General features: G+C 39.7%; 1 protein-coding gene across 3 annotated transcripts in view; it reads left to right on the top strand.

Moving 5' to 3' along the window:
- PDE4DIP (phosphodiesterase 4D interacting protein) overlaps positions 1 to 23,643 on the top strand; it is a 276,664-nt gene that overhangs the window by 34,097 nt on the left and 218,924 nt on the right. The window contains exon 1 of one of the 3 annotated variants that reach the window (XM_072644549.1): positions 396 to 757. The exons of the other annotated variants lie outside the window; for them this stretch is intronic. Coding sequence (XP_072500650.1) covers positions 738 to 757 — 20 coding nt within the window. The 5' untranslated portion in view covers positions 396 to 737. Of the gene's footprint in view, positions 1 to 395; positions 758 to 23,643 lie in introns of those variants that run through there. 3 annotated transcript variants of the gene reach the window in all.

Consider the following 23,643-nt stretch of genomic DNA (forward strand, 5'->3'; position numbering starts at 1 on the left):
TACTTCCTGGACCAGTGTTGGAGAGCAAGTTGGCAGGGGAACAAGGGCATTACACCCCTTTATTAGGGTTCCCTCACAACAGATTCCTTTCTTCCCCAGTCGCTCCCGCGGAGATGGTAAAGGAGGAGGATTGTTTTGTGGGGTGTTACTCATAAGTTGTCTGCCCTTCTGCCAACATCATCACTTTCAGCTGAAGAGATGGAGGAGAAAGGGGGGGTGGAGGAGGAGGAGAAAGAGGAGGATGCAACCTGGGCAGATTCTGCCGGGAGCAAATTGACTGGAGAGCTCCGCCTCCCCTCGTGGCTGACAGCTCAGCTGGTGCCCAGAAACTCCTGCCAGCCAGTCCTGTCTCAGCCTGGGAGTGTGTGTACGTGTGTGTGTGTGTGTGTGGCGCGCGAGCGAATGTGCGCAAGGACGCAGCGTTCAGCCCCAGCTCCCCAAACAGCTCCCGGCTCCGCTCCCCTAGCTCTGCTCCTCTTCCAAAGTAAAGCTTCCTGCCTAGAACAGTCCCTCCCTTGTGCCTGCCCATGCCATTAGAGACTGGCCACGTCGAATCGGTTTTTTGAACCGGCAGAGAACAGGGACTTTTCTTTGGCGGAGCAGAAGGAGCTGATAGAGGCTGCTGCCTTTAGCTCCCGAAATACGTGGGCAATTTCTTCTCCTCATCTTCGTCCGCGGCTGCTTCCTCTCTCCAATGAGAAGCGGCTCCCCGAGGACGAGAGGAAAGGAGCTGAAAGATGGAGCAGATGTGGACGAGGTAAGTGAACTGTCCCTGTCTCTTCTCTGAGCTCCCTCACTTTGTGCCTAGACTCTTCCATCTTTTCAAAAGGACTCCTCTCTCCAAGCCTCATCTCCTAAAACTCACCTTGCTGCTGCTTATCTTAACACTTTCCTCTTTCCCTTTCCCCATCTTGCCTGTCATTTTGGGGCATGTACATAATAAGCTTATGTCTTTCCTCTGTATTGTATATTTCCTCTCCCGTTGATGCTCTGACATTCCCAGGCCTATAGTTAAAAATATCCATCCAAATCTTTGCCTTGAAGTTTACATAAAGCTGTGTTTTTCAGTCAGGTTATGCTTAGGAATAAAATTTCCCTGAAGATGTAGAGTACTTATGAGTTTCTATGTAGGAATAGCTATTGTTGACAATTCTTCCCTTTTCCCCCTTCCCTACTTTCTTCCTGCTCTCCTCACTCCCACTGACATGAGCAGACATTAAGGCAGATGGTTTCCCGAATGGTACCCTGCTCTTTCATCCCCAGGGGCCGGCTGGAGTTATTCTTTGGCAGCCAGGGAGTCTGGGATGAGAGAGACAGAAACCTGTATCATCCATCCAGTATTTGGGGGACAGAGTAGTCTAATTTCTCCCCTTCCCATAGCCTCAATCATCCCTTGCTTAGAAGACTTTGAGAGAGTAATTTAATTCTGAAGATGTCCCAGGAAAGGATTTTCTGTCCTTTCATTCATTCTACACATCCTTCCAAAACCCCTGGAATTTCGTTCTTGACCCTCCTACCCACACCTAAAACCCAGGGGAATGGTGCTTTTCTAATTCTTATTTCTTTCCCATCCCTTCTATTGAATCTGTTCCTGGGGACTTTTAAGAGGGAAGGACAAGAAAGATATTAAGTGTTCAATTCAACAACTATTTATAAAGGACTTGCTGTATCTATGGCACGGTATAGAATGCTGGAATACAAGGAATGAAGAAATCATTCTTTCCCTTAGGAAACTTACAGTTTAGTGACTCAGGCAGCAGAATGAAAGAAGGAAGGGACTCCTTTCTTTCCTGTAGAGTTCCCTGACTCTATTGCCTTTTGGATCAAATAAAAGCTCCTTCATTTAACTTTTTAAGTCTTTTACAACCTGGCCCCAACCTACCTTTCCAATCTTATTTACATTACTTTGCTTGTCTCTGTGGTCTAGCTAGACTTACCTCCTTGCTGTTCCTCTCCTAGGTTAGGCTTTTTCCTGACTAAATCTCTTTTCGATGACTATGTCTCATGCCTGGAATGCACTTTATCTTTGTATCTGACTCTTAGAATCTCTTGTTTCCTTCAAAACTCAGCTCTAACACTCACTCCTATATGAGAACTCTCCTGATCCTTACCCCAGCTATTAGTGCTCCACCAAATTTACTTTGTGAAATTGTGTATATATTTTATGTATGCTTTTATATGTACATGTTGTCTCCTTTTGTCTCCCTTCTGATAAAATGTAAGAGTTTAAAATTTCTTTGTATCTCTGGTGCCTAACATAATGCCTCTGCACATAGTAGATGTCTGATAAACGTTTATTGATTGATTCCCCTATCAGATGTGCCAAACACATGGCCTTCATCTGGAGCCAGCAACACTGCGGTGTAGCCCAAACCAGATTAAAATGTAATTGGGAAATGTTTAGCAAGATAAATAAAAATATAATAAACCATAGACAACATCACTTTTTAAAGCTAAGTCAACATACTGCCTTGTGGGCTCCTTATGTATGAATTAATGGCCTCTTTGAGTTGCACAATAGTGTCTTAGATAATTGATACCTTAGATCGTTGGGGTGAGCCAGAGAAGAGAGAGAACAAGATTGATTCTAATCCCACTGGGAATGAATTGGTTCTGCAGATGCTCTGGAGGTCTTTTCTAAGGTATATTTAGGGATCTACCCTGTTCGAGATCCTTAGAGCTACTCTGTTCCATTCTAGAGTGGGGCAACCCTAGACATCTTGTTCCTAGGAAAGGAGGTGGACTGAAGCTAGGTCGCTCACCTATTCTGGACTCACACCAGCCCTGAGGATAGGGTGCTAATTACTTGTCTGAGTTCTTGAGGTCCAGCTTCATCTCTGTCCTACTGAAGGCAACAATTAGCCTTTGAGGTAGACAGGTTGCAGTGTGCTAAGCTTCCAGGTTTGGTGCTGGTAACATTCCTCCTATACCTAGGCTAGTAAAAAGCTAGTAACGGTAGATGCCTTTGACTGAAATGCTCGTCTATTAGCATTCTGGTCTAAGGATACTATATGGGAAAAGGGTTCTTTCAAATATGGTGTTGAGGTAGAGCCTAAAAAAGACCTGATATTCATTTTAACAGCTTTACAACCATTACAACCCGATTGTAACTTTTCCTGTTAAGCAGACACAATCCTAAAGCTTCTCTGCATTTCCAGTGCCCTCCTTCTGGATCCAGCAACTCCCAGAATCTTTCCCTAAACTACTGAGTGATATCAGATGGCTGTTAATAAACTGAAAGAAATGGGACAGTTACTTCAGGTTATTCATAATTCCCTTCCCCTTTTTGGGTGGAAACTTTGTGATCCTAATCAGCAGAAAAGCTGGAGAGAAATCCAGCTGGTGATAAATCTTTTGTTTATTTAAAAAATTTGTCCTAGTCAAATGACTCTGAAACACTATGGAGAGATATTTCTGGTTGAGGTTCAATGAGCAAAATCTTAAAATTTATTCCATTTTTTTTCAATCTGTCACTTAATAATACATAAAGATGTGTCAAATTTCTGTGTTGCTGCTTGAAGAACTGGTAGGAGGGAAGAAATGGGAGGGTGAGTATGTACTCGGTAGAATTACAGATTTAGTGCCTGAAGGGATCTCTGTCTAAGGATTTTTAATCTTTTTTGTTTCATGGACCCCTTTGGGACTCTAGTGATGCCAGTAGACCCTTTCTCAAAATAATGTTTTTAAATGCATAAAATATATAGGATCGCAAAGAAAATCAATTGTATTGACATACTGTTATCAAAATATTTTTTAAATTCATAGTTCTAGATTAAAAACTCTGGGTCTAATCTAATCTCTTGATTTTCCAGATGAGGAAACTGAGGCTGAGTTTGTCTTAAGAGATTTGCTGATACTTATCACTTGTGTGACCTCGGTTTCACTTCTCTTGGACTCAGTTTCCTTATCTATTGAAAGGGGCAGGGAAATTGGACTAGAAAATTTCTAAGGTTCTTTCCAGCCTTAAAATAATGACTCAGTATTCATGTCTAAGGTAATACAGGAATACAGGTGGTGAATAGTTAGGGTGGGATTTGAACCCAACCCTGGGGGTCTAAATCCAGCATTTCCCTGCTTCCTTTTCTCCTCACTGTAGCCCAGGCTTCAGTGAGACAAAAAGTACACTTACTATACTTAGATTACATTCCACCAATATCCATTGAGAGTATATTTGTCTTTAACCTCTCCTAAATTTAACCCCTCCTAAATTAAGCTAGTAACCTAAGAGAATTTTGCATTTCTCACTGGTTTCTCTTGGGTTACAGGGCTATGGTTACAACTCAGTTATTAATACAATTTGGTAGAAGGTATCTGTAAATAGGGACAGTAAATGAAGAAGGAAATCATCCAGATTTATCATAGAACTGGAAAATACTTCAGAGGCCATCCAGTCTAGCCCTTTTATTTTACAAATGAAGAAACAGAGACCCAGGGAGGTAAATAACTTACCCAGAGTCACACAGTAAATGTCAGAAGTGGGCTTTGAACTCAGATCCTCTGATTCCAGAGCCAGCATTCTTTCCCTGCACCTCCGGTACCCTGAAGTTGGTCACATTTTTGTTGCTGATGTTTTTCCTTAATGGGTAATATACATAGTTTCCTGAATTTTTATTTTTCTGTTTCTACAAAAAGCAGCTTCATAAGCCTCAGCAGATGGATGAATTTAATGGCACTCTTAGGAGCAGACTTGCTGTTATGAAGGTGTCCTGGACCAGGACCTATAATTGTGATCTATTATCATGTAAATGACTCTTTAACCTTTCTCTAACACCACATATGAGTCAAGTATGTATGAAATGGTATAATGACTTTTGCAGCATTCAATTCAATTTGATAAATAGTTTATTAAGAGCCTACTATGTGCCAAGCACTATGCTAAGCACCAGGGATACAAAAAGAAACAAAAGACAGTCTCTGCCCTGGTGGAATTTACAATATAATGTGGAAAAAAACCCTGCAAACAAATATATACAAAGCAAGCTATACACAGGATAAATAGGAAATAATGAATGGAAGGAAAGCACTGTAATTAAGAGGGGTTGGGAAAGGTTCCCTGTAAAGAGGTGGGATTTTAGCTGGGATTAAAGGAAGCCAGGGAGGTCAGTAGTCAGAGTAGAGGAGAGAGAGCATTCCAGGCATGGGAAACAGCTATCTTTGAAGTGGTTCTCTCCTTTGCAGCCAGGAAGGAATATTTTCCCTCTGCTTTTTCTCTTTATTTTCCGTAGATTTAGGTTTCTATGTGTGCACACAGAATAAGCCACCCCTTTCCATCTTCTCTGAAACTCTAAGACCCTGAGGATTTCCTGTGTTTCTAGTCTTCACTTCATTTCTCATGTATTAGGACAGTTTGGACTTCTGTTATGCACCAACTAGGTGGTGCAGTGGGTAGAGTGCTGGGCCTGGAGTCAGAAAGACCCATGCTCAAATCTGACCTCAAATGACATGAACTAGCTGTGTGACCCTGGGCAAGTCACTTAGCTCTGTTTCCCTCAGTTTCCTCATCTGTAAAATGAGCAGGAGAAGGAAATGGCAAAATACTCCAGTATCTTTGCCAAGGAAACCACAGATGGGGTCATGAAGAGTCAGATACAACTTAACAACAAAGCATTTCTCTTACTTCTTCTTCTTCCAGCTGAGGCTAGGCCCAGAGTGGAAGTGGGAAGGGTGGATAGTAGGAAGAGCTGTTTTGATCACCGGTATGAGTAGCTACTTTTCTACCCAAGGCAGTTTTCTTGGAGTGAATGAGAGAGTGAGTTTCCACATGGGACTGGCCACACATAAAATTGGAAAGAAAGAAAAGTTTCTCTTCAGGAGATCATACCGGTTGTCCAGAGTAGAGATGGCATTCAAATCCAGGTCCTTGGACACATATATATGGATATAGTGCTCTCTCTTTTCTGCTCCAAATCCAGGGCTCTCTGCTCAATTCCCTTTCCTCAACTGATCTGCTTTTTTTTTTTAATTCAATTCTGAAACTAATTAAGAAATAAAACAACATTACCATAACATAGAATAGGAAAAAAAAAGATGATTGCACATGATCTATTGCACAAATCTATTATGAACAACTTGTTATTCCTTTGAAATATATAATAAATTTATCGTGTAATTTTCTTTTTCTTTCCTTTTTTCTCCCCCGATGGTTACCATTAAACACAAATATATATGTATATATAATATATATATATATACATATAGACATATGTGTATATACACATATAAAGTCATTCTATATATAATTTCTATTTACCACTTCTTTCTCTGGATTCAGATGTATCTTCCTTCATTGGTGCTTTGTAGTTAATTTGGGTATTTATAATAGTCAAAATGCTCTTAGAGATTTCTTCAATCCTTACTCCCCACCCCTGAGGCTGAATGAACCCTGTGGGGTCCCCAGATGTCCTCATTATGTCTAAAGGATCAGAGATAGAGAACTCAAGGGGACCTTGGAGACTATCTAATTTAACCCCTCATTTTATAGTTGAGGAAACTGGGACAGAAAGAGGTTAAATGATTTGTCCAAGATGACGTAGCGTTAGTGAGGGGATTTGAACCCAAGTTCTCTGACTCCAGAGGTAGAGCTCTTTCCCCTACATGATGTTCCTGCTGTGCTGCTTTCTCTGTTACACTGTCTGCATGAGCTAGCGCCCTCTTTCTCTCTCTCTCTCTCTCTCTCTCTCTCTCTCTCTCTCTCTCTCTCTCTCTCTCTCTCTCTCTCACACACACACACACACACACACACACACACACACACAGCCCCTAAATGAAATTTATTAACTTTTTAAAAGCAAAATTCTACTGGATTTTTAAACAAGTTATAAAATGGTTTCTGATAAAAACTCAGTACAAGTGAAGTCAGAGAAAATCCAGGTCACTGAATCCAGAGACGTGGTGAGTTCAAGGTCTTGTTCTGCCACTAGCTAGTTAGCTATGTGATCTTGAGAAAGTCATGTCAACTCTCCAGGCCTCAATTTCCTAAAGATGGGAGATTAGAACTAGAAGGAACCCTGGAGATCATCTGCTCCAACATTTTAGAGTGCTAAAAGAGACTACCACTGACCAGGGATCGTGACATGTTCAATGCTGCATTTGGTGTGAGAGAACCCAGGTTCACATTCCAATTCCACTACTGACTGTCCTTCTAGTTTCACTGTATCTCAGTGTCCTTAAATGTCAAATTAAAGGGCTAGACTAGATAACTTTTAAGGCCTCTTCCAGCTTTAAATATATAAACTTTTAAACTTGGCGGGGGGCAGTTAGAGTTAAATGACTTGCCCAAGATCACATAGCTAGTATGTGTCTGAGGTCAGATTTGAACTCAGATTCTCCTGACTCCATCCACTGTACCACCTAGCTGCCCTGAGCTTATAAGCTTAATAGGGTTGTTGTGAAGAAAATATTTTGTAGTTCTTAAGGTGCTATTTAATCTTCATTTGCGGATGAATATTGAACTAAGGTGCAACCCTAACTATATTTATAGATTTTTTAAAAAAAAACAGAATTGAATGAAGCTCCCTTGGGATGTATAACAATCATCTTCATTCTCATCATCTCACTTTGAATAGCCCATCCAAATCTCAGATTCTATGACTTGTGTGAACTAAACATGGTAGCCCTACTGTACCAGGTGGAAATAAAATGTTTAATTCATAGAAGCCATAGAACATGAGATCTCAAAGGGGCTTTCATGGTCCTCTAGTTCTACTTATACCCAAATAGAAGTTTTTTGTTTGTTTTTGAGACTAGGTCCTCCCTTTGTTGCCCAGACTTGAAGTTCAGTGGCCAACCCAAAGCAGATCAGACACTTTGACTTACTCTTTGACTCAGACCTGGGCTGCTTTGCCCCTCTTTAGGTAGCCCTTGGTGCCCTGCTCCAAGGGGTCACCATTTCAGTGCTAGATTTAGTGTGGACTCCCAATCATCTTTAACCTTCCTGCGACTCAAAACTCTCAAACTCAAGTATTCCATCAACTCTGCCTCCTAGAGGATTAAAGGCAATGTGCCACTATGCCTGGTCAGGAATCCTTGTTATAATATCCTTGACAAGTAATTATTTTGTCGAGCCTGTACTTGAAAACCTGGAGTGATGAGGAATCTACTACCTTGCAAGGCCTTTCATTCCACTTTCAAACAACTCTAATTGTTAGGACGTTAATTATATGGAGCTGAAATTTAGCTCTCTGCAACTGCCATGTAGGTAGGTGGCACAGTGGATAGAATGCTGGACTTGGAATTAGGAAGACTCATCTTCCTGGGTTCAAATCTGGTCTCAGATACTTACTATCTATGTGATCTTGGGCTAGTCATCTAACTCTGTCTACCTCAGTTCCTTCTTCTATAAAATGAGTTAGAGAAGAAAATGACAATTCACTCCAGTATCTTTGTCAGGAAAACCCCAAATGTGATCATGAAGAGTCAGGCATGACTGAAAAATGATTGGAACTTCTATGCATTGTACAAAATTGTATTATCTTGGAATAGACATAGAGATCACTCAATCCAACCTATACGTGAAAAAGAACCCCTCAATAGGATTCTCCAAAAGTGGCCACCCAGTTGCCTCTAATGAAATAGAACACTTGATCTCCTGGGTAGACCTCTACTTTAGCGTTGTTCCCATTGGAAAAGAAGTTTTTCTTTACTTCTCGTCAAAAGTTGGCTCTGTAATATCACCCACTGCTCCTAGCTCTGTCCTCTGGGGCCAGATAGAATAAATCTATTCCTTTTCTCATAGCATAGTTCTTCAAATCCTTGAAGATGGCTATCATTATTTCCCATCTTCTCTTATCCAGGTTAAACATCCTCAGTTCCTTCAGTCAATCCTAGTAAGACACAGTTTCTAGTTCTCTCTCTATAGTGATCTCTTTCTTCAGGATACATTTCTGTTGGTCAAAGTTCTTTCTAAAATAGAGTATTCAGAACTGAACATCATGTTCCAGATGTGATTTGACCAGGGCATGTTTTGAATAATATGCCACTATTCATGTTGACTAAGATTGCGGTAAGGTTTTTTTTTTTTTAGGTTGTTGTTGTTGGCTGTCAAGTCATTCTGCTGTTTCATACTGATCTTGCATGGCATCACCTCCCTGATGTCATGGTCCTCTTTGAGAATGAAGAACAAACTTTGCAGTCCACTAAGACCTCTAGATTGGCTTTACACAAACTGTTATTGTTTTTTGTCTTTCATTCTCAAAGAGGACCATGACATCAGGGAGGTGATGCCATGGCATGGAAGTGAATTGGATTTAAGTGAGGCAGGGCTGTGCAAAGTCACCAGCCTCACTTTCTCCTCCAGAGCCATCTGAGTCCAGTGGCCAGATATAGATCAGGATGACTGGAGATGGCCCCCACACAAACTGTAAAGATAGAGTCAAACTGCTCCATCTTACATGACTCCACAAGGTTGTTGTGAGGATCAAATGAGCTTAGCTGAGTGCCTGGCACTTAGAAATGCTTGTTCCCTTCCTCGTTCCCCCTTGTGCAGTTGGTTTTTGATGTCAACTATAAAATCTTACATTCATTCTTATTAAATTTGTCCCATCATTCTAATCTATTGGGAATTTTGGGTTCTCAACTCACATCTGATGGGTTGGGTATCCCTCCCAGTTTTGTATTATCTGTTATTTGCTAACTTCATCTGAGTCATTGAAAAAGATGCCAGAATAGGGACAAGGACAGGTTATTGAGGCATGCTGCAAGAGACCTCCCTCCATGTTGACATCTATTAATGGTTTTTCATATGACCTAGCTATTTAACTAATTCGGGATCAACAGATAAGATATCTTCTTTGTCCTTATGGAACTTATGGTCCATTAAGGGGAAAAGTTGCATCATTACTATAATAGATGCTATTATGTGATAAATGCATTAGAGTATTGCAAAACAAAGTGCTATGTAAGAATTGAATGAAAACTGGAAAGATCAGCAAGGATTTCAAGGAAGAGATAACATTTGTTTTGGGCTTTATATGATGAATGAATGTTTATCACACAAAGAACAAAAAGGAAATTCCAGGCGTAGGGAACTATGTGATTAAAAAGGTGAGGAAGGGGGAGAATGCAATCAAATTAAATTCAACAAGCATGTATTGATCTCTGTGCGCAGGATACTGCAGTAGGTGCTTGGGGAATAAAGAGAAATGAACAAGACTTCCTGCTAGGGAACTGGAGATCTACTAGGAGCTGTGAAGTAGTAAATTAGACATGCCCAAAGCCAGATCTGAACTGGAAATCCTAGAAACTGAGATAGGTACAGAACATTAGGGACTCATGAGAAAGATCCATGGGGGAAGAAAGAGAGTATAACCCAGGGTGATAAGATGAAAAATTTAATGGTAGACTGGAAGATACTGGATTGCTTAGGAGCAGTCAACACAGGGATGAACATAGGTATGTAACGTTACATATGCCAAGAATAGTGCTTGATGCATTGTTCAGTCATTTCAGTTGTGTCCAACTCTTCATTGGGGTTTTCTTGGCAAAGATACTGGAGTGGGTTGCCATTTCCTTCTCCAGCTGATTTTACAGTTGAGGGAACTGAGGCAAACAGTATTAAGTGACTTGCCCACAGTCATAGAGTTAGTAAAAGTCAGGTGCCACATTTGAACCCGGGAAGATTAATCTTCCTGACTTCAGGCCTACCTTTCTATCTGACTGTGCTACTTACCTTCCCTTCTTGAAACAAAAGACTTTTTCATTCATTTATTTGTTTGTATGATACTTCACATTTCTAATCTCTCTTCAAGTGAGCAAAGGCTTTGAGAAGATGTTAACAACGGAATCTCATATTACATTTTAGTCTAGGGATTAAATATTATTATTCCCATTTTCCAGATAGTGAAATTGAATCATTGAAGGAATAATTGAATCCTCCAGGTTGTCAAGAAGTCAGTAGTGATGGATTTAGATACCACATCCTAGGGAGGTAGTAGCATGAATTGTATTTAGTGCTAGCCTGTCAAACCTATATTAGAGTCCTACTAATGAATGACCAGTCTCTGAGCAGCCACACCTTTATCTGTAAGATGGATATGATCCCTGTAGCATCTCCCAAGGTTAACGTGTGTCTGAGGTAAGATAATGTAGGTAAGGGGTTTTGCTTTTCCAACTTTCAAAACACTAAATAAAATATCAGCTATTATCTTCTGAGCACAAGTCCTGTGTGTTGACATAGAAAGAGCAAATTGCCTTCACAATTAGTAAGAATAAAAGTAGAGTTGGAGAATAAATTAGAAGGACCTGCAATGCAGGGAGAGAAGTGAAGTGGGAGACAAAGTACTGTAGTGTAAAGAGTTCAGTTCTTGGAATCAGATAGTCCCAAGTTCAAATCTAGCCACAGACACTAACTATGTGACCTTAGGCAACTCATTTAACCTTTGTCTGCCTTGGTTTTCTCAACTGTAAAATGGAGATATTAATAGCATCTACCTCACAGGGTTGCTGTGAGGATCTAATGAAATAATATTTGTAAGTGCTTGGCACATAGTAGGTGCTTAATAAATTCTTATTCTCCTCCCTACCTATAGACAGACAGACAGACAGACAGACAGACAGACAGACAGACAGACAGACAGATAGATAGATAGATAGATAATTTGAACCTGGGCAACTCAATTAATCTCCTTGTATCTCAGTTTTTTCATCTATAAGATAAGGAAAGGACTTGTCAACCTTACAGTATTATAGAGATGAGAGATGCTATTATCAGGTGCAAGTATCTCCTAATAGCTAACATTTACATAGGGCTTTAAGGTTAGTAAAGCAATTTACATAATTATCCCATTCATTCCTCGTAGGAATAATGTGGAGTGAGCAGATACTTGGTGTGTCTCTTTCAAAGCTAGAGGGGCTCTTTCAGGGAGCAGGTTTGTTCATGGAAGGCGGGGCGGCATATCTGTTTTTAGCAGTTATTTTTCCTTCTTTTTCAAAAGATTTGATGTAGGAGGTGGAAAGGTCTTAAAGTAGGGTTTCTCCCTCCCTTTCCTTCCTTTCCTCCCTTCCCCCCTCCCCCAAAGTGAATGTTGCAGGTAGCCATTGCTAATAGAGCTGGCCTCCCTTTCCAACTGTAGAGATTGCCAACCCAGAAACCTGCCTCCCAGAGTGCTTCATTTGGCCCTAGGCACTCCCAATGAATAGAGTGAGCTGAGTGACGGGTGTAATTGCTGTCTGCGTTGGACGAGAGTGCATTGTTAATGTACTGATGACAAGCTGGGAGCACACTTGTTCATCAAAGCTAACAAATGAATCTGTCCCTGCTCAGTAAGTCTTGACCAATTTAGCATTGGAGTTCCCAGGAGTTGAAATGATGGATCTTGCATCTGAAGAAAATGGAGGCTCATTTTTATATAAATTTATAGTTAATTTATATAAATTTATTTAGATTTATATTTAATTTATACAAATTTATTTAAATTTATATTTAATTTATATAAATTTATATTTGTTTATATAAATTTATATTTAATTTCTAAAAATTTATACAAATTTATGTTTAATTTTTAGAAATTTATACACATAACACATAAACACATAAAATTTTTGTTCTCTGAAACCTTTGCTTCTGCCTCAGTGCGTTGGGTATAGGATATTGTATAGATGTTGTAGTTGCCATCTCCTTGCAAATCATGTATGAAGGAAGGAAAATCTCAGAGGAATCCCTATTGGTCTTCTCCTTTTAATGAGGTTTGCCTTTGTTCCTATATTTCTTATGATCATAGCTTTAGATCTGGATGGGATTTTAGAGATAATCTAGTCTACCTCCCCCATTTTACAGATCAGGAAACTGAAGCCCATAGAGGAAATGTCCTGGGATTTGAACCCAGGTCCTCTGATTAAAAATCGAGGATGCTTTCTACTATATTACCCTGTCTTCTTGCTTTTTGGCGGAGATACAATTGATGATCATGGAAAGACTGAAAGGAACAAGTGAATCTGTAGGCTCTTGGTAGGGCTGAGGAAGTAACTTGAATGGTTCATCTCAAGAGAGGGTCAATGCTTGCCATTCTCCTAACCTCCCAATCAAGGTGGTCATGTGACATCAAATATCCCAGAGATAGGCCTAACAAATCACCTTACCAAGCAATTTCAAACTGTGTGAATTGTAGGTGAGTTTATACTTGAGGGCAGGAATTATTCAGTTTTTGTCTCCATCACCTGGCATAGTGCCCAGCAATAAACAGTTCATTTTTAAAAAATTGAAAGAAAACACATTTATTAAATGCTTTCCATTTACCCAGCACTGTGCTAAGCAATGAGGAGATAGACACAAAGTCGAAAGCAATTCCTATCATTTGATTAATTGTTTGAGACTAGGATTTAAGAATAAAACTCACCTCAGCGGCACGTAACATTCCTTCTATCCTGAAACCACCAATACCCCAGAGTCTGCGATGGCACAGAATCCTTCAGCAGCAGGTCACAATTTAGGAAAAATCCAGAGCAAGCGAGCAGATTGAACTGGAAAGTTATGAATAGAAATGGAAGCCCAGAAATTGGTCCCTGAGGGCACCTTTGCTCAAAATGTCTTTGTTTCTGAACAGGCACTTCTTGTGAAAGCCTAGAATGCAGCAGCTCTCCAGGCCAAACTTTCACATAGGCAGAAAGTAGGCCACATTTCTCACACTGCTTCCAACCCTTGTACATTTACATGGGCTTGGAGATGAGCAGAGAAAAGGGGAACAGGCTTCTTTCAGTGTAGCAAAAAAAAAAAAAAAAGACTTTCTATTGATACACAGACCAACAACTCCTGACACATGGCTTCTAAGCTCCTAGGAGATAATGATCAGGATTTATACATGTATACATGGATGTATACATATATGTCCAAGGTGCCCCAAAAGTCTTAGTGCAGTTGGAATTTATTAAAGCTTACTTAGAACTTTTGGGACTTTATATAGAAATAGGGAAATATCTAGGAAGACAGACTCCTTTAAATTTATTATTTATTGAATGCCCACAGGCACAAGCACATGTGGGCATTTTGTAAATATTAAGCCAAAGACTGCTTTCCTAAATACTTACCTTCCTCCTCATTGCTCATGTGGAAAAATTCTTAGGATTTTCAGTCATACAGTGGCTAATTAAGAGCATCCTTTCCCCCCTTTATTTGGAGGTTTAGATAACATAGCTCAATATTTGTTTCCTTGACCCACTTTTACAGGTTTATTTAATCTAATTTTTTTAAATATTCCCAAATATGTAACTGAGGCAGCCAGATGGCACAGTGGATGGAGAGAATTTGGAACTTTTAAAAAAAGTTCTAACTTTTCTTCCTCACTCACTTCCCTTCCCCATCCTTGAGAGGGCAAGAAATTTGATATGGATTATACATGTGAAGTCATATGCAAACATTTCCATATTAGCCAAATTGTAAAAGAAAACACAGACAAAAAAAGAAAAATAAAGAAATTTAAAAAGTATTCCTCAAGCTGTATTCAGAGTTCATCAGTTCTCTTTCTGGAAGTGGAAAGCCTTTTTTTTAATTTTTTTATCATTGGTCCTTTGGCATTGTCTCATTTAGAATAGCTTAGTCTTTCATGGTTGATTATTCTTACAATAATGCTTCTGTACACAGTTCTGCTCACTTCACTTTGAGTAAGTTCATGTAAATCTTCCCAGGTTTTTCTAGGTTTCACAATTCTTGAACATAGATGTGGTACATTTGTAGGTGATGACAGGATCAAGAGTAGCTCATGGGAGGTGAAGAGGATGAACAACTGAGTGTTATTTGAGGGAGAATCAACATATATGTTGAAGTTCCTTACCATGACAGCAGGAGTTGGGGAGGAAAAAAAATTGTAAGTCAGTTATCAAATTCATTGAGAAAGGGAAATGATCTGGGAGCAGGGGGATCTGTCAGGATTTTGATCAGGTGATGGATGTGAATAGCATGAACCTCAAAGAAAGAGAAGTTCTTGAGTGATGGAAGAGGGGGGAGAATCTGTAAATGACAATGGGGAACAAGCAGTATTCCAGCGCTTCCCACCTTGACTAGTGAGCTGAAGAGAATGGGGGAACATATATCCAGTACTGGAAAGGATGACCAGGGAGGCTGTGTCATCCGGAGAAAGCCAGATTTCAGTAAGAGCTACTAGATGGAAGGAGTAAGAGATGACTAGATTTAAGATGAAAGGAAATTTGTTGCCTATGAAAGAGACATTCCAGGGGCTACATTGGAAGGGCTGGGTAGAGTATGGATGAAACTGTGAGGTGGGAGGGATGAGAATGAGGAATTGGGTGGTAAGGGGTGGGTACAGAATGGAGTTTGAATGATGATCTGTAGGAGGTCAAAGTCACTGGTAATTGAAGGGTATGAACAGGTATGAGAATGTTTACCATTGAGTAGAGGGCACTATTCCTCTACCCCCAAAGGACAGGTGCAGATGGAGATCAGAGGCCTGAAGTTGAAGGGGGAGGGTTGCTCTTCTTTGTGCTGGAGGTTTTCTATACCTGTCCAGGTAGGGGCTGGCAGCAGGAGGTGGAGGATATCTTGTGCTGGTACAGATTGAAGTGGTTGCTTAGAGGCAGATAGAAAATGCTTGGCTCAGCTCCCAGCAGCCTTTCGTCAGCAAACACACTACACCCAACATGATTATTATTGTTGTATTAATTATTCCAAATAAGTTTGCCAAGGTGATGATAAATTATATTAATCTCTTTTCCCAACTCTACTTCCACCCTCACCCCCAAATCCATTTGCAACTTTGAGTTGTGGAAGGGAGAGAAGAGGAAGAAAATGAAAGAAGAGGTAAAGCTCAAAAGGAAAAATTGGAAGGGGACTCAGGAGCAGTTTGCACTCACTCAGAAGTGGGAGTGGGATACAATCCACAAATGAACATCCAGGCTACTCTCTTTCTACTCACATCCAGCATCATGAAAACGGGCTCTGAAAACAAATGAGAATCCACTTCAATTGGTTTTCCTTTGAGAACGAGAATGATGTCATGTCCCCCTGAGTTTTCAGAGTGGTCTCTTATGAGTGACTACATCAAAGATCTTCGGTGGGGTGAGAAGCATAACCCCTGAGAGCCTTTGTTTGACAATAGTAGAAGTATCAGGACAGTGGTAGAAACGTCAAGGTAGAGGAGTCTTGGTCTCTGCACTGATCAGACATGAAGAATCGTCTTCAGCTACAGTGTAAGAGGGACATTGACAAGACTGGGGGGGGGGCAGATATTATTAAATAGCAGTGTTGGGGGAAACTGGGTTTTTGGTAGACTAAAAGCTCAATATGAATTGACAGTGTAAAATAGCAGATAAAAAAATCAAAAAGCATTTATTTGGTGAAATAGTGGATAGAGCAACAGCCCTAGAGTCAGAAGAACCTGAGTTCAAATCCAGCCTCAGACATTTGACACTTACTAGCTGTGTGACCCTGGGCAAGTCACTTAACCCCAATTGACTTGCCAAAAAAAAGCATTTATTAAATGCTTATTATGTGCCAGGCACTGTGCTAAGTATTGAGAATACAAATATAAGGAAAAGAAATATAGCCCTTGCCTCAAGGAGCTCACACTATAATGGTGGAAGTAACATTGCAAAAAAATTATATGTGTGAGATACATAGGGTATAAATTGAAAGTGGTCTCAGAGGGAAGGCGCCAGTGGGGAAAGGCCCACTGAAGGTAGGGCTTTATTGAGTCTTGAAGGGAGGCAGACATGAGGAGGAAGTATTTTCACAGCCAGTGAAAAGAAACATTTGGGATATGAGGTGTCATGTGCAAAAAAGGTCAAGAAGGCCATTCTTGTTGGATTGTGGAGTATAGACTGAGAAGGTCAGAAGGGGCCAGCCCATGAAAGACCTTAAAAGACAAATAGAGGATTTTACATTAGATCCTGGAGGAAATGGAGAGCTACTGGACTTTGGGAGGGAGGAAGCAGATGGTGATATGATAAGACCTGTACTTTTAGAAGCTCACTTTGGCAGTTGAGTATAGAATAGATTCAAGAGATCAGCAGACAAACCAGAACACTATTGTAATAGTCTAAGTGTGAGGTGATGAGGGCTTCCTGCAGGGGAGATCACACATGAGAAGACAGTAGGGATTATGGAAGATGTTGTAGTGACAAGATTTGGCAACAGATTGAGTATGTGGGGTGAGTGTGAGTGAGGAGTTGAGATTGATACCTAGGTATTGAGCCGTGGTAGCTCAGTAATAGTAATAAGAAGTTTGGAAGAAAGGAGGGTTTGGGGGTAAAGATAATAAGTCCAGTTTTGGATATGTTGGGGTTGAGATGCCTTTGGGCCATCCAATTCAAGATGTCCAATAGACAGCTGGTGATATGAGACTAGAGGTCAGGAAAGAAGTTAGAATATAGATCTTGGACTCATTTATATAGAAATGTTAACTGAATCTATGAGAGCTGATGAGATCACCAGGCAAGATAGTATAGAAAGGAGAGCCCAGGACAGAGCCATGGGGATCACCCATGATTAGTGAGCATGACCTGGGTATAGATCCAGCAAAGAAGGCTGAGAAAGAATGATCATAAGGGCCAGAGGAGAACCAAGAGGAAACAGTGTCACAAAAATCAGAGTACCAAGGAGAAAAAGGTGATTGATGGTGTCAAAAGTTGCAGAGAGGTCAAGAAGGATGAGGACTGAGAAAGGGCCACTGAATCTGACAATTAAGAGATAACTGGTAAATTTAGAGAGGGCAATTTCAGTCCAATTATGAGGTGAGATACTAGACTGCAGAGAATTTAGAATTGAGTCAGAAGAGAGAAAGTGGAAATATTGATGAGAGATGGTTTTCTCAAGTTTTCCCATGAAGGGAAGGAAAAATGTAGGATGGTAGTTAGTGAGGATGATTGGACCAAAAAAAATGTAGACCGTGTACCTATCTGTGATCATGTATTTGAAAGGCTGTTTTATACAGAAAGGACTTAAACTTGTTTTGTACAGGCCCAGAGAACAGAACAAGGAGCAACAATGGGTGGAAACTGTAAAAGCAAATTAAGAGCTGGAGTAAGTGCGGGTGGGGAGGGGTGGCAACTGTCTCTGAATTAGAGCTTTTCAGGAAAGGAAAGGGCTGCCCCAGTAGGGAGGCACAGGAGGTCTGCAAGCAAAGACTAGATGGCCACTTGTTAGGTATGGTAGAGAATGGCTTCTTTTCTGGGTGTAGGCTGGATTATTTGGCCACTAAGCTCCCTTTCAGCCCTAATTTCATTATTCTCTGACTTTTAGAGTATGTCTGAAGGAGGGTGATTATGTTGAAGAGATTCAAAGCCATGTAATATGAAGATATGTTGATGGAAAAAGATAAGACCTAAGGAGTGGTAGAGAATTATGAGAGAAAATGATTAAAGTCAAGGTATTCCATAGAATGTCATGACTTAGTTGTATAATATATCATGTTCTAGGGCAAAGGTGTCAAATGAGTAGCCTGCAGGGGTACAATATAAAATTTAATTGGGAAATTTTAACAAAATAAACAAAAATACAATAGAACAGAAATAATGTTAATATGTGGTTTTCCAAGTCAATAGTTGGGATTGTTATATAAGATTCAGTGGCCCCAGTTTTACTTGATATTGACATCACTGTTCTAGAAAACCCTTAGAAAAACTAAGATCAAGGTCCCCAGGTTGTCACAGACCTCTCTCAAGTGGCTTTGGACATAATTTGTTCCTAATTATCTTGGCTATGATAATAACTTTTAAAAAGCACATTGCTGAGGAATGATCTTGAAAGGAATCATGCCAACAAGGCATAATGCCATGATGCTGGCCTTTAAATATCTGAAGGCTGTCATATGGAAGAGGGATTAGACTTTTTCTCCAGAGCTCCAGAGGGTAAAAGTTGGACCAATTTGTACAAGTTTAAGGGAAGTAGATTTCTGTTCAGTATATATAAGGAAGAATTCAGAACTTAGGGAGTCTATTACAAACTTAAAACTATTAATAACTATTAAAGCTTTCCAAAAATAGAATGAGCTGCCTTTTCAAATGATGAGTTCTCAGTCAGTAGTTACATTTGAGCTGATGCCGAAGTGTATGTGTAGGGGATAGTATAGAGCAAGGCTTCATAACCTGGGGTCCACAGACTCCTTTGGATAGATTTTAGGGAGCCTGTGACCTTGGATGGGAAAATCTTATTTTTGTTAACCTCTAACTAAAATTTAGCATTTTCTTCAGTTATGAATGTGGGCAACAAACTGCAGCACTATTTGGCTTTACTAGGTTGCCAAAGGGATACACGATACAAAAAAGGTTAAGAACCTCTGTGTAGAAGAAGAAACAATGGAAGGGAAAGGAAGGTTGTATTAGATTGAGTCAATAAATACTTGCTGAGCATTTAGTACATGCAAGGCATTGTGCTAGGTGATATAAAGAAGACTAAGATATGGTCCCTCTGTAGCACCTTTCTCTGGGATGCTTCCCCAGAGGATGGCTACCACCTTTGGGTTCAAGGTTACTCTGTTTGTCTGAACTAGAAAAATTATAACTCATGAGGTCCCACTGGTGAGCTTACCTTTAATAATTAGCCAGTAGATGTAATCGCATAGCTACAAATAGCCATGACCAAGAAGGGTCCATCCTCTCCTCTCCCCAAGAAGTGAAGAATGAAAAATTTTTAGAGGCTAGAGTCTTTCTTGACTGTTGGTTCCTACCTCTACTGACTGAATTGTTTAGCAAGTTGTATTTTCAAAGGTAACCAGGGGGTCTTCTACCAATGAATGACAAACTGCACTTGCTAGTCTATCAGGAAGAGCTTCAAACTTCGGAAAGGGGTAGCAGAGTGTTAGCACCTTGTTAACACAACAACGCTTCCTCATCTTTTTAACTTATCCCTTTACTTTCTGTGATTACACTCATCTTTACACTTAGTTTCATAACTCATTACATCCTAGGACAGGGAAAATAATTTAGTCAGGGACTAATTCCCTTCACCTTGCAACACCAGCAGTCAGGAAGTTTATTTTCTATTAGAGAAAATAGTACATGGATATAAGTAACTATAATATGAAGGAGAATGGGAAAATAAATGAGGGGTACAATACACTGTTCTACTCCTGAGGAGGGAGAGTTATGTTTGACTCAGGAAACTAGGAATTAAAAGCTTTTGGCAGAGATGGTATATAAATTGAGCTTGAAGAGAGGTTACAATTTCAAGAAGCAGAGATGGAAAATATGGGTATTCTAGGCTGTGGATCAGGACAAATGAACATTTTAGTATGTCAATTCATTATCGGCTTTATAACTGTGAAGTCATCAGATTGTCATGCTCTCATCCCTCTGAGTTAATGTGATCCAAAACATTCACTAAAAGCCAATAAAATCTGACTGATACAAATGGAAGTCCAAGGATATCTCTTTGCAGGTGGGCTCCCTTTTACTAAAGAGGCAACTCCAAGTCACCCGATTTGGAACAAACACAGGAAAGAACATCTGTAGTAGCATTGATAGGATCACAAGTCTAGAGCTGGAAGGAAGCTTAGAGGACCTCTTGTCCAAACCTCTCATTTTACAGATGAGTAAATTGAGTTCCAAAAAGATAGAGTGACTTGCCAAAGGGTCTCACAGACAGTAAATGGCAAAGGCTGAATTTGGGTCCAGGTTCTATGATTTCCAGTTTTGGTTCTTTTCTACTGTATGATCCTGCAACCAGAACTTAGTTTGCCAACTAAGGATGTTAAGTTGCAGGGTGTTAAGTAACTTTGGGAGAAACTAATCCATTTTTTTTTTAAATTTTAGACCGATCAGATCTCTTTTAAAGATTAACTAATGATTCTGGATAATCAAGAAAAAATCCTAGAAATATGAAAATGCTGATTTTAATAAGGAAATGGATTATAGTGATTTAAACCTATTTATAAATGATTCAAGGAGATATATCCCACGTATTGGTCCACAGGTACATGAGTACGTAGCTTTTCAGGGGTGGTGATGGTGAAGAGTTTTTAGCGCTTCAGAATTAACCAAGGAAAGCTGGCAGTGGCATAATAAGTGTAATTCCTTAGAGGTAGGTTGCTGGTATTAACTAATTGGTAAGAAAATAAAGGGACAGAGTTTATTATGGATAAATGGCAAATTCACTTATTCACAGGGAAAACAAAATCAAGATACAGAATGGGGTTGGAGGAAGACCAGTCATGTTCAAATAACACGTAAGATCTAGATGCCCTAATGCATCACTAGTTGTACTGGCATACCTTGGATATATTGTGAGTATACTGGCTACCAAAATAAAGTGAATATTGCAATAAAACAAGTCACATGAACTTTTTGGTTTCCCAGTGCAGATAAATGCTATGTTTACCCTGCAGTATAGTCTGTAGAGAGTGTGAAATAATATTATGCCTTAAAAAAATATACGTACCTTAGATAAAAAACACTTTATTGCTAAAGAATGCTAGACATCATCTGAGCCTTGGGTGATTCATAATCTTTTCTGCTGATAGGTGCCTCCATTTTCATAGCTGCTGACTGATCAGGGTAGTGGTTGCTAAAGGTTGGGGTGGCTGTGCCAATTTCTTAAAATAAGACACCAATGAAGTTTGCCACATGGATTGACTCTTCCTTTCACTTGAATACATAGAGGCCATTGTAGAGGTATTAATTAGCCTGATTTCGATATTGTTATCGAAATTAGGGATTAGGGAGGCTTGAGGAAGGGAGAGAGAGGGAGCAGTCAGAACACATAATATTTATCAGTTAAGTTCACCATCTTATATGGGTGGGGTTTGTGGGGTCCCAAAACAGTTACAATAGTAGCACCAAAGATCACTGATCACAGATCACCATAACAGACCTAATAATAATGAAAAAGTTTGAAATATTGTGAGAATTACCCAAATGTGACACAGAGATAAAATGTGAGCACCTGCTGTTGGAAAAATGGGGGTAACAGGCCTTCTTGATCTACAAACCTTTAATTTGAAAAACAAAACAAAACAAAACAAACCAACCCACAATATCCTGAAGCACAATGAAATGAGGTATGCTTTACAAGGCATTACTGAAGTGTGCCTGTGCTGGGATGTTCCAGTAGGAGAAGAGAGGACAAAGATTTACAACTTTTGAGGCCTTAGTGCAGCTTAATGAATGGCTCAGAAACACACCTTCCCTACTGCCAGGAGCTTTTTGGTGGCCACGATCAGCACTCTAACTTTGTTCCAATATGCTAGGCATTCAGCATAAAGTGTTTACTATGAATAAGGCTCTACACTAAGCAATAGTGACATAGAGACAAAAATTGGGCAGCAGTATCTGCCCTTAGGTAAGGACCTTCCATTCTCTTGGGAGATCCAAGATGCACACAGGTAAGGAGATCCAGGATCATTGGAAGAAGAGGAGGAGGAAACCCCTAATAACTGGAGAGAATCAGCAAAGACTTTCTGTAGGAGGTACTTGAGCTGAACCTTGAAAGAAGTTAAGGTTTCTGAGAAGCAAGAAGAGAGGAGGCGGTTCTAGGCATAGGAGGTGAGCTAAGAGTCCACAGACAGGATATGGATTTCAAATGTGGGAAATAGAAAGTGGGTCAGTTTAAAAGTAGTATGAACTATGCATATGGAAGGTATTGCCTGGAGGTGGATTGTGAAAGGCTTTAAAACCTAGCCTGAGGGTGCATTTCTGGGAAGATAGTGGAGTGATTTTACACACACACACACACACACACACACACATGTTCCTATGTATATACATATGTACACATATACATATTTGTGTCTAATGGGAGCCATCTCTAGGGTAGAGTGGTGGGGATGGAAAAAAAAGAAATGTACATGATAATTTTACTATGTATTTAAAAGGAATAGCAAGTTGTACATAGCAGATTTGCAATTTCATGTACAATCATCTTTCTTTTATTATATTATATTACGGAAATGCTTATTTTATTCCATAAATTAAAATATAAAATTAATAATAATAAAATTAAATTTAAAATTAAAATAAAATAAATAAAAATAAAAACCAAACCCTGGTTGAGGAGGTTGTATTTCATCCTAGAGGTAGTAGGGAGTGACATGGTTAAACTCCTGTTGAATAGATAAGTAAGAAGAGAGGAAAGAGCTTGAAAACAGGGAGACTGATCAAAGGCTGTTGCAGTTATCCAGGTTAGACAGAATGAGGTCCTGAACCAGGGTGGATACTCCGTTTTGTGAAGGGAGAGGATGGGACAGATTCAAGATAGGCTGTTGAGGTAGAATTAACAAGACTTTAGCATGTGATAAGTATGCGGAGATGAAAGAGAGGAAAGAAACTTCTCCAGAAATTTCAAACCCAGGGGACTAGGACGATGCAGTATCCTCCTTTTCTTTTTCAAATGGATTTTATTTATTTTAACATTCATTCTTAAAAAAAAAAATTGAGTTCCTAATTCTCTGCCTCCAACCTTTTGAGAAGGTAAGCAATGTGATATCAATTATACATGTGAAGTCATACAAAACATATTTCCATATTAGCCATATAGCCAAGAAGATCTAAGTGAAACATCCAGAGAAAGTGAAACATCCAGATGGAGTCTGAATGCTGATTGATGCATACTTTTTTGACTTAATTTTTTCATGGCTTTTTTTCTTTAGATCTATCTCTTGTTTTACAACATGACTAGTATGGAAATATGTTTTACATGATTGCACATATATAACTTATATCAAATTGTTTATCATCTTAGGGAGGAGGGAGGGGAGTGAAAGAAAA

The sequence above is a fragment of the Notamacropus eugenii genome, chromosome 2 (assembly GCF_028372415.1).
Source record: "Notamacropus eugenii isolate mMacEug1 chromosome 2, mMacEug1.pri_v2, whole genome shotgun sequence".
In the NCBI taxonomy this organism is placed as follows: Eukaryota; Metazoa; Chordata; class Mammalia; order Diprotodontia; family Macropodidae; genus Notamacropus; species Notamacropus eugenii.